This window comes from Muscardinus avellanarius, assembly GCF_963383645.1.
Source record: "Muscardinus avellanarius genome assembly, chromosome: 14".
Classification (NCBI taxonomy): domain Eukaryota; kingdom Metazoa; phylum Chordata; class Mammalia; order Rodentia; family Gliridae; genus Muscardinus; species Muscardinus avellanarius.
The window spans coordinates 58,078,565-58,091,242 of record NC_137800.1 but is presented as its reverse complement, the minus strand read 5'-3'; the positions used below and the strand labels follow the sequence as shown (position 1 = coordinate 58,091,242).

General features: G+C 36.2%; 1 protein-coding gene across 1 annotated transcript in view; it reads right to left on the bottom strand.

Annotated features, from left to right (window-relative positions):
• The window catches only part of LOC308273165 (disintegrin and metalloproteinase domain-containing protein 5-like), a gene marked incomplete at both ends in the record, with an annotated part of 239,017 nt that overhangs the window by 89,836 nt on the left and 136,503 nt on the right, over window positions 1-12,678 (bottom strand). The window contains 1 exon segment of the mRNA XM_080710260.1: window positions 5,628-5,799. Within this exon segment, the coding sequence (XP_080566386.1) occupies window positions 5,628-5,799 (172 nt within the window).

The following is a 12,678-nucleotide window of genomic DNA, read 5'->3' as shown; positions in this document are numbered from 1 at the left end:
ATATTTACTATAATAAAAAGCATTCCTAAAACATATTTATAAAGCATTAATGAACTAAAATGAGTGTAAATGCAATTGAAGTAGAGTTATATATTTATTTTGATGATACACATATTAAACATAGGTGGATTGACATAATAGTTATATTTAATTTCAGAATACTATTACTGACAATCCAAATTATCATAACAAATCTAAAACCCTTAAACATCATGTTTTTATTGTCTTTGAACTATGTAAAAAAGGCCTTTAATTTTGTATTTTAATAAGCAGTTCTACATTCTTTTTGTAGTAGAGACCTTTCAAAATAGGATCTTATTATCACCATCTGGTGTTATTCATGTACTGTGAACTCAATTGAGGGTGTGCTAGATTTGACTAGTGAATCAGATATTTCAGGCCACGCTCAAAGGAAAGTCAGTTATTTAATTTTCTAGAAGATTGTTTGAACCTAAGCAATCGCTCCTTTCCCCACCCCAGCACTTGGTCGAAATCAGTTTTAAATAAAGAACCAAGGACTGAAAAAAAAAAAAAAAAGATTTTTACCAAACGTTTACATTTTCAATTTCCTCTATTCTTCAAAACAGGAAATAGATTTTTCTTTTTTTTTTTTTTTGGTTAAGATTAAGATCTCAAGAATTTTCAATGTGAGTACAAGCACTGGAACATATGATAAATACGTTTACAAATCTACTCTTCTATACTCTGCTACAATAAAGTGGGACAAAATTTTTAAAACTTTTATGTCTTATATTTTGTCACCAAAGTATTAGCAGTTGGAAGAAAGAGGTATGTTTTTCTTTCCATGCACTGTTGTTGTTTTTGGCATTGCCTAACCAGGAGCATTCACCCCACAAATAGAAGTTTTTTCCAACACTTTCAATTTAATCCAGCACCGATAGTTCCCTATCTTCTATTTCTTCCAGAACTGTCATGACCATCAAATCTTGGGTTTTCAAACTAAAGTATCTTGAGACCACTCCTTCCACAATAATACATTTCGAAAAACCCACAGTTGACATCATAATCAGAAGAAAAACACTAAAAATTTTCATCTAAGATTTGATACAAGACAGGGATAACCACAGTCACAACTTCTATTCCACAAACTACTGGAAGTAATAAAAAGAGCAATCAAACCAGAAAAAGTAATGAAAGGCAACAAAAGAGTAAAAAAAAAAAAAGTAAAAAATGTAAATTTATCTTTATTTTCAGATGACATAATCTTATATTTTGAAAACCTCTGGTTTTCACAAAAAGTATGTTAGAATCATAAATAAATTCAGTAAAGTTGAAAGATACAAAATCAAAATATAAAAATCAGCCATATTTACAAATAGTTATATTGCTAGAAGAAAGAAACTAAGGAATTAATTCTATTTATGACAACATAATAAAAATAAAATAAGAACCAATTTTACCAAGGAGTTGTAAGATTCATAACAGAAAAAATTATTAAAAATAAAGAATGTGCAAACAAATTAAAATATACCATTATTATGAATGTAATGAATCAACACTGCTAAAATATTTATACTACCAAAACTATGTATATTTAATGCAGTCTTCTTCAAAAATAGAAAAAAAATTCTAAACTTTCTATGAAATCAGAAAAAAATTCCATTAGACAAAGTTATTTTGAGTAATAACAAAGCTAGTGGCATAATATTTCTATTTCAAATGATATTACAAAAACATATGTATGAATGGTACATGAAAACAAATAAATAGGCCAATACAACAGAATAACCAACCACCAAATTCACTCATCCTCATAGGAACAAATGATTTATGACAAGAGTAGTAAGAACTTAAATAGATAAAAGACAGTCTATTTAATTAATACTGTTGGAAATACTGATATTCAATTAATATCGTTGGGAATACTGGATGTTCACATAAAATTAAAATCAGGCCACTATCTTACACTGTACATAAAAATGAGCTAAAATGAATTAAATTCTTAACCACAAGACATGAATTCATAAAACTCTCAGAAGAAAACATGGAATAGACTTATTGACATTGTCCTAGGTAACAATTTCTTTAAAATGACACAAAAAGTTAAGGCAGACATTTGGGACTAAAAAATTCTATAAACTAAATAAAAAATTCTTCACATGGAATAAATCAAAATTTCTAGAATCAAATGAAAACAGATACAACCTACCAATATCTCTGTGACACCATGAAAGCCGATTTTAAAGAGGACACTTAATAGCATTGAGTGCTCATTTTAAGCAATGAACCAATAAAAGTATATTAAAAATAAAGGATTTATATTAATGTATTTTAATGTTTAATTTGTATAAAATCAAAGGTAAATAAATAAAAAATTTAGTTTATTTTACATTAAAACAATCAGGAAAGATTTGTCAGTAATTGTATATCATCTAAAACTTATTTAGCAAAACATACTAGAAAGAAAGACAGGAAGGAAGGAAAAAAGAGAAGAATCCCAAATAAACAATTTAATGATACATCTCAAAGCCCAAGAAAATTAGAAAAACACAAATTTCAAAGCCAGTAGAAAGCAGGAAAGAATTAAAATCAGAGCTGAAATTAGTGAAATGAAGAATAAACAACAACATAAAAGATCAGTATTACAAAGGTTATTTCTTTGAAAAGATAAATCTGATTGAAAAACTATAGCCACCATAAGAAAGAGAGAATATGCAAATTAATAAAAATAGAGATTAAAAAGATATCACCAAAGACAGCTCTGAAGTTCAGAGAATCATTAGAGACTATTTTGAAAATGAATATTTCAACAAATTTGAAATCTAGGAAAACAATAACAAAATCCTAGACATATAGAAACTGTCTAAATTGAAACAAGAGAACATAGAAACTCTAAATAGACCAGTAATAAGCAAAAATATTGAAGCAGTAATAAAAATTTTCCAACAAAGTAAAGCACAGGAGTAGATGAATTCCCTACTAAATTCTAACCAATATTTAAAGGGAATTTATTCCAATGCTCTTGAACTTATTGCATAAAATTGAAAGTGATGCAATACTGCCCACCTCATTCTAAATTTAACACCAAAAAAGAACCTTCAAACAATAAATGGCAATTCAAAAGAAGAAATACAAATGGCCAAAAATGTATTTTAAATGTTCATCTTTAGCAATCAGTTAAATGCAAATTCAAACTACCTGAGATTATATTTAATTCCAGTTAAAATTACAATCATCAAGAAGACAATAATAAATACTGGTGAGGAATTGGGGGTAAAAGAAACATTTATACACTGTTGGTGGGATGTTACTCAAAAGATTAGAAATAGAATAATATAACCCAGCTATACCACTCCTTTGTATCTTTCAATAGAATTAAAATGAGAATACTACAGGGATATTCATGTTTATGACACCATAATTCACAATAGTCAAATTCTGGAATAAGCCTAGGTGCCCATTAACAGACAAAGTGATTATAAAATTAGGGGATATGTGGACAATGGGATTTTACTCAGCAATAAATAAAAATAAAACTATGTCATTTTCAGAAAAATGAATGGATCTGAAGAACATTATGCTGAGACTGGCCAGGTATAAAAAGTTAAGGGTCATTATGATTTTTCTCATATGTGGAAACTAGGGAGAATTTGAGTAAACAAGGGACTCCAGATAATGGAGGAGAAACTCTGGTGGAGCAATGGATGAGGTCTAGGGAAAGATGATGGTGAGAAGAAGGAAAGTTATTGAAGGAAACATTTCTACTAATACAGTGTGTACACATTAAATTATTGCTAATCTTAATATCATGTATGGGGAAGGATAGGAAGTGGAGTGGAAGGGTGTTCACCAAGTGCTGTGTGCAAGTATGTCCTGATTACTCTAAACCTTATTATGATATGAGATTACAATGCACCAATACATTTGTTTTTGAATACTAAAAGACTTAAGGTTTTTTTATTTTTTAAAAAATACTTTTATTGGTGCATTGAAACTATATATCATAGTGAGTTTATTTTTTTAATTTTTATTTTTATAAGTGGAACATATTGAAAGTGGTGTACATTTACATTGTGCTTCATGCCCTTCCTCCTCCTTTTCCCTCCCCCCCATAGAGAGTGTCCAGGTTAATCATGTTGTATTTATGCTATTACACATTTTCATATGTAGCTCCTCCATTGAACAACCTCAGCTTTCTTCCTCTCCTATCCTTCCATTCAAGCTTTGCTGAGATTTCCCCTCCATCATCGGGAGTCCCTCTGGTATTACCACTACTCCCTGGCTTGGACATATTAGAGAAAACATATGTCCCTTCTCTTTCTGTGCTTGACTAATCTCACTTAACATAATGTTCTCAAGTTCCTTCCATCTTCTTGCAAATGCTATTATTTTATTCTTCTTCATAGCTGAATAGAATTCCATTGTGTGTATTTCCCATAATTTTGCAATCCATTCATCTGTTGATGGAGATCTAGGTTAGGAAACCATCAAGAACCTAAAGAGGAAGCCTACAGAATAGGAGAAGATCTTTACCAGCCACCACTCTGATAGGGGGCTAATATCCAGAATATACAAAGAGCTCAAAAGACTCTACACTAGCAAAACAAACAACCCAATCAAGAAATGAGCAACTGAAATGAATAAACATTTCACAAAAGAAGAGATACAAATGGCCAATAGATACATAAAAAGATGTTCAACATCACTAGCCATCAGGGAGATGCAAATCAAAACTACACTGAGACTCCATCTAACCCCAATCAGAGTGGCAAACTTAAAGAAATCAAACAACAACAATTGCTGGCGAGAATGTGGGGAAAGAGGAACTCTTTTACACTGTTGGTGGGAGTGCAAAGTAGTTCAGCCACTATGGAGATCAGTATGGAGATTCCTTAGAAAACTGGGAATAGATCTGCCATTTGATCTGGCTATACCGCTCCTGGGTATCTTTCCAAAGGGGTTGAAATCAGAGAACTACGTTAACATATGCATACCCATGTTCATAGCAGCACAGTTTGTAATAGCCAAAATATGGCACTAATACATTTTAAAAAAATTAAAATCACAGTTCACATGTTTTCTCATATGTTGAAGCTAAAGAGAAAATAGAAGAGAAAGGAGACTTTATGAAAGTAAAGCTAGTAACTAGTAAAAATAGTAGAAGAGGATTGGGAGATGGATAATCAGAGGGGGAAAAGAGGCTTGAGGAAAGAACCCGTTCTTATGTTCACATATAAGGCATCACTACCAATATCAACAGCATGTGGGGTGGAATATAGAAAAAACACCAAGGGATAGTGCATGCATGTATATTTATAACATATCAATAAAATAATAAAAATATAACAAAAATAAGCAAACAAAAATATCCTACTCCTGTCATTAGTGTTTTTTAAAATATTTAATAATATTGGAAAACATTTCAAAAGAAGTTCTAATTTAAAAACAAAATTCTATTCATGGGTTAAAAAACATTAGGTAAAGGCTCAAAACTCTAGGCTCAAAGCCTAGGACTCTGTAAGGAAATCAAGGGAAGAAGTTTTCCCTTCACCTTTCTGAGGTTAGCAAGCAAAGCAGAAACAATTAACTTCATACCAACTAACAACCAAGCTATCATTTTCTTATCCATAGAAAAATCTCATTAGCATATACCAACAGGAACTCACCGGGTCTGCAGGCCTCAGGTCTGTAGCCTGTAGCTGATACATAACTTTCCCCCTAAACTGTGGCCTGTCCAAGCAGTCAGAGTAAGGCAAACAAAGGCCAAAAACACGACCAACCCCCAACCCACAAGCCCAGAAGTGCGCACTGCTGCACAGGCCTGGGACAGGATTGCACCTAAGCAGTGTGGGGCACCTTCACATTTCACAAAAGCAACTTCACCAGAAGGAGCTTGTGAGCCAGGTTCTAGCATTTCCCAGGCCCACCCCTTAGAGCTGACTAAATAGTAAAAAAGCTTCTGGCACTCACTAGCCCTACTTCTGAGCTAACTCCTGCAGAGTGGATCCCCACCCACTCCCACTCACAGTGTCTGCAGAAGGAGCTCAAGCCCTGATCCTGTGGCTCACACACAAAGGAAGTGCATACCTGGTCCCAGCCCTGGGTAACCCACTGGGGGTTACCCGCTGTTCCAATCTGTCCAATTGGTTCCACAGGAACAGGTGCTCCTGATCCAATCTGCCCAATTGGTTCCACAGGAACAGGTGCTCCTGGACCCCTGGGATTCTATCCAGTCACAACAACCTGGTCCTTGCTAAAATGGCTCGGCCCAGCCCGGGCACATTACGAATCCCTGCTCCTTCCCACATATCAGGTGCCAGCTAAAGCAGGGCTGAAAGGAGCAGTGAAGAGTTCCACTGCCTCCAATAATAACCAAGAAACCTGTGCACCCCTGGTATCCCTGTTCATGTGTGCAAGTCAGAGTCCTTTTTCTCCCCAGCCCAGCCCCAGTATATCCCCCTTGAGCAGTACCAAGAACAGTACTGAGAACAGTACTGCTCACCCCAGCTACATAGCACTGGTGAACATCTTATAATGACCAGATCTCAAACTTCTTCAGAGAGCCTATACTAACAAACATCACCAGTGGTATGACCTAGCCAGAAAATTAAATGTCAGTGGACTTGCTTAGACCAAGGAGAATCCCCAGAGGTAGTACCAAGAGAAGCACCAGCAGGACCCCAGACCCAGGGACACCACTGACCAGGAACATCAAGCAAGCTATCATTGCAAAACAGTATAACTATTCATAGAGACCAATGAAAGCAACATGAGCCCAAGCTACAAGAATGCCAACTTAAGTTGTAGAGAGACTGAGGACTGCACCAGTAAGGCCCATCCCTCTATAGACCCTGCACCAACAGGGCCTGTGCAGTCTGAATAATGAGTCCAGGTCCTCTCTCTAGCACCTCCTCCTGGAAATAAATAGGGAGTAGGATCCATCATAAGTACAGGTCTCATGGTCTGCTGCTTTCTCTTGGTCTATAGCAAAGCCTATACTGTTTTACAAGGAAAACCTGCTAGCAATTCCTCATCATACAACCAGTATCACTGCGTCTACTGACAGAGGGAGGATCTTCTCCCTCCCCAACCCAATATAACTTCAAAGCTACCTGGTACAAAGAAGAAATCACGAACCTTAAATTTAAACAGAAAGGGATTGAGAAAAGACACAAATGATCTCAAATTGACCCACCTAGACCCAACTTGCTAAAGGACAAAGGAAACAGACTCTATAAAAGCAGTGACAACACAAATCCATAACCAATTAAAACAAAAGAGGATTCTTTTCTTGAAATTTCACTACCCTCAAAATCCAATCCCCACTCTATATTTTTTAATATTTTTTCTTAATATATTTATTAATTTAAAAAACTTTTAAAATATTTGTAATTCTTTTAATTATTTTTAATTTTTAATTTTATTTATTTTTCTTTCTAATAAATACTTTTTATTTCTTTCTTGTATTTTGGTGGTTGCACCATTTTGTTTGTTTGATCTTTTTCTTCTCTTTCCCTTTCTTGTACTTTTATTTTTTATCTAATAATCTTTTTTTTTCATATTTATTTTTAATTGGTGCACTGTATTCATACATCATAGTGGGATACATACTTTTGTAGACATACATGCACACATTGCCCAGTCAGCCCCCACCCGATCCCCACCCCATTCTCTCCCTATCCCCCCCTCCTATGCTTGCCTTAGTAGTTGACATCTAGTATTATAGCAATTTATCCAAAATTAAAAATGATAATCTCACATAACAGTTTCATTTGTCTAATACCAAGCTTTTGATGACTTAAAGATAACATTTCAATATTTCTTTTTGCTTTCTTTCTTACCAGAGAATCTATTTTTTTCTATTTTTTAGGTGAAACTATCATATATTTATATATTTATTTTTCAGAAAAAAAATCTATCCTAATATGGAATATGGACTCTAGGTACCCACATCGATCTTGAAAAAGAACAAAGCTAGAAGATATATATTTTCTGATTTCAAACCATATAAAGCTACAATAATTGAAACAGTGTAGTACTATTCTAAAGGCAGATATATAAACCATTGGAGTTAAATAAAAGCCTAGAGCTAAATTCTTCCCTATATTGTTGTTATTTTTGACAAGGTTTCCACGAACATTTGGTGGTAGAAATAATAATCTTTTAACTAAATATTGTTGAAAAATAATAATTACATGGAAAAGAATAAAATTGGACCCTTACCTAATCCCATATACAAATATTAACTCAAAATAGATAAAAGACCTAAATATAAATCTTAAAACTATAAACTTTTAGGAGAAAATCTGGGTCATAAAACCTCACAACATTGAAATTGGCAGTGATTTCTTGGATATGATTTCAATGGCACAGGCAACAGAAGAGTATACAAACTCCCTAAAAAATAAAAAACATATTGTATATCCAAAGACAATGTAAACATAGTTAACAGTTACTAATAGAATGGGATAAAATATTTCCAAATGCTATATCTGAAGGTATATTAATATTCCAACTAGAAATCCTAAAAATTAACAACAATAAAGGCAAACAATACCCTTTAGAGATAGGTAAAATACTAACATAAATAATGAATCTCCACAGATAACCAATCTTAGTTGTCTGTTGGATGGAAAATCTTGTTTCTCTAGTTCTGATGTGTATTACCTATTTCTTCTTTGTAGTTAATCTCTTTGAGTATTTTCTCTAGTGCTGGTTTTGAAGACATAAATTCCTTCAGTTTCTGTTTGTCATGGAAGCTTCTTATTTCTCCATCTAATTTGATAGAAAGTTTTGCTGGGTAGGAAATTTTTGGCTGGAAGTTGTTTTCTTTCAAAATTGGGAATATGTTACTCCAAGCCCTTCTGGCTCTCATAACTTGGTTTGGGAAGTCTGGAGTGAATCTAATTGGTTTGCCTCTGAATGTCACTTGGCCCTTTGCTTTTGTTGCCTTTAAGATTCTCTGCTTGGCTTCCACATTGGTCATTTTGACAATTATGTGGCGTGGGGATCCTCTTCTCCGATCCTGTCTAAAGGGAGTTCTATAAGTTTCCTGGACCTGTGTAGCGACCTCTTGCTCTATGTCTGGAAAATTTTCTGCTATTACTTCCTTGAAGAGATTGTTAATACCTTTGGTTTCACTTTCTTTTCCCTCCTCTATTCCAATTATTCTTAGGTTAGCTCTCTTAAAATGGGCCCATATTTCTTCAATATCAGATTCCTGCTGTTGGATATTTTTTGCTAGATTAGAAACTATGCGTTCATTTTTGGAATGATCATCTTCTAAGAGCGAGATTCTGTTCTCCATGTGGTCTAATCGGTTGTTTGTGCTTTGAATTGAGGCCTTTACTTCATTAATTGCATCCTTTATCTCTTTTTGGCTCTCTCTGAGTTCTTTTCGAAGCACCTCTATTATTTCTACAGTTATTTTCCTGATTTGATCTTCTAGAAATCTCTGATTTTCTGTTTGATCAGGCTCTGATGTTGTGGGGTTGTGAGCATTCGTTGCTCCAGTATTTTTCCTCTTTCCCATGATTTTGGAAGTTTGTGCCTTCTCTGGGTTCTTCCCTTGGGTCACTATGACTTCACTTAAGGTGCTCTGGATCTCGAGTCAGTAGTATCTCAGACCCCACTACTCCTTTACTGGGTTGTATCACAGAGTCTCCGACCCAGCGATTCGATAGAGGCTGCTTTAGACCGTGGGGGGTGCCAGGTTGCACGTTCTCCTATGGTGTGATATCTCTGCCACCGCCCCTCTCCCACTGGGTCAAGTCCCAGTGAGTACAGTACTGGGATTTCTCCGCTGTGGCCCGCAATTTGACTCACTGTTCTTGAGTACGCAGATATAGTTGTAGTGAATTCGGTGCTGCTGCCGCCGGTGGCAATATGGCGCCGCTGCTATGCCCTCAGCTGTTGGGCTGGCGTTTTTTTTTTTTTTTTTTTTGGTTTTGATTTCCACTCTGAATCCCTGCAGCGTGTGCTGAGCTCAGACACTGGGAGCTTTAGATGTCCTCTGCGCTGAGAAATCCCGCCTGGCTGTTCTGCAGCGGCTCCCCTCGACTTGCTGTGGCCGTTCCGTGAATTTGCCGGCAGTATGGCGCTGCTGCCGCATCTGCCGCGTCCTCGGGCGTGAGGATCTCCTCTGTGGCTCTGTTCTCAGTCCGCTTTCTCTCTGGAGCCTGGTGATTTTTTTGTTTCTCTGGTGATGTTGTTTTCTGGCTTTGGAAGGCGCTGATTTTGTGGTAATGGATATTTGTTGTTAGCGGGGCTCTTAAGCCCCACTTTTCTCGGTCGCCATCTTCCCGGAAGTCCTCTAATAATCTTAATATTCCTTTTTAATCCACTTAGTTTGCCTTTGCATTTTAGAATTTTGTTTTTGTTTTGTTTAATTTTTCTTTCTTTCTTTTTTGTCCTGGGGCTACTAGTCTTGTTTGAGGTTTTATCTCTTTTTGAATTGGGCCATTTCTTCATGTTTATGTGTCTATCAATAGTTTAGTCTGCAGCCTGGTTCCATTTAAGTCTTAAACATCTCTTCTACTTTTGTTTTATCCCATTCTCCTCTTTTCAAGCATTTGTTTATTGACAACAACACAGTAATTTTTCTCTCCCCTTCTGATTTTGCTATTTTGGGCTATTCCTGTACTATCTTCTTCCTGAACTTCCTTCTACAAAATGATAGTGTTCATCCAGACATGAACAATACAACCCAGAGTGAAAAATCTGAACTCCAAATATAGAACTTCAAAAAACAAATAACCCAGTGCTAGTTCCACCAAATAAAGAACAGGACAGAGGATAACCCACCAAATGCCATCTAAAGACTATCAGTATACTGACAGCAAGCACTTGAAGAAAAGGCACATTTTTCTAAAATTTCAAGTAAGTCTTTAAAAAGTGGGTACTTGAGCCGGGCGTGGTGGCGCACGCTTGTAATCCCCGCGCTTGGGAGGCAGAGACAGGAGGATCGCGCAGGTTCGAAGCCAGCCGCGCGCGCTGGCTTATGAGACCCTGTTTCCAAATTTAAAAAAGTATAAAAAATAGGTCTGGGATTGTAGCCCGGAGGTAGAAGGGCTTCCAGGAACCCCAGTACCACCAAAAAAATAAAAAATAAAAAAAAAAATAAAAAGTGGGTACTTGAGACAGCACTCCCAGTGTCAACAAAACAAATTGAAGATGAGTCACCTTCCCAAATAGGCAATAAATTCTGCCCATCTTACATGGCAACCTAGAGGAGATAAACAAGTAAATAAAGCAGACACTTAAATATCCCAGTTGCACTAGACACTATACCCATTTTAGGAGGCAGTGAGGGCCGAGTTTAAGCACCCAATTTTAAGAAGGAAATAATGAAAAATTAATACTTATTCAACGGTAGGTTTCCAAGATCCCTGAAAATATGGGGGAGAAGTCCATCAAAACTACAACTAATCTTCACACCTCATAACAATGTACTTTACTGAAACAGGTGCAGAGGATACCAGAACAAGAATTCAGAATTTTTATTTTCAATGTGATCACTGATTTCAAGAAGAAAATCAAAGATAACACTCGGGATATAAATAAATAGATCCATAAAAATGAAACAGAAATTCTGAATAAACTGAAAAGTGTCAACAAAGAATTCTATTGAAGAGATTCAAAATGGTGAATATGGGACACAGCTCATCTCAGTAGATAGAACAAATAAAGTTCAACTACCAAGAAGCCAGCATATTGACAAACAAAATAAATGAAGCTCGTGAACCAAAATAGAAACAGGAATCACAGTGGAAGGAATTCAGTACTCTGAACTGTGAGATCCACTGCAAAAACCCCAAGTGTGTGAATGACCTGGTGTGGCCACTGGCACCATTTTGGACCACCAGCTGAAACTGCGAGTACCAGCTGGGTGCAACTGAATTCGGTGCTTCAGCCACAAGAAAATACCCCAAATAATTTGAAATTGAAATGCAAAAAGTAGTGGCAGAACTCCAACTTCTTAAGTGACTAGCACCACAATTTAGGGATGGAGAAAAATATCTAAAAGCCCACACGCTCACAAGAGGTGGCACCTGCAGAAATACACTGTACCCTCCAGAGACCCAACCTGCAGGACAGCAAGCCTATCTACTCTCTTCTATCAAATTTATTTCCCTTACTGTATCTCCTTGTCTTATACTCAAGCTATTTTATATCTCCATACCTGAATACTCTACAAACTACAAGAATCTTACTATCTATCCTGCTCTCATTCTCAACCAGATACTACCTTATTATACTTATTATACTTAAATTCTTACTCAACTTAATCATATCCTCTACTTTATTGAACTCCTGTATCCATCACCCCAGCTTCTTCCCCCTTACCCAACCCTCACCATTGCTTACCATTGCTTACTATGCATGAACCTGTGGCACCCACAGTGGCACAACATACCTTCCAGAGACCCAGCATCAGGACAGCCAGATAACTGCTTGCGTTACTCAGTACTTGGCAGAGATGGAAGACCACCCCAGAGGCAGTTCAGTTAGAACCTCGAGAGACATGAGAGAGGTACTCAAGGCATAGTACCTGCACAGGGTCACAGGGGGTCACTCCAAGACTACACTGGAAGCCCTCTGCTGGTGCAAAACCCTGACACCTAAACACAAAGCTTTCAGAGGCAAGAGAGGGTCCCAAACACTAATAGAGTGGTTCAAAAGTTGACAATAGGTTACAGAACAAATGAGACATTGGAA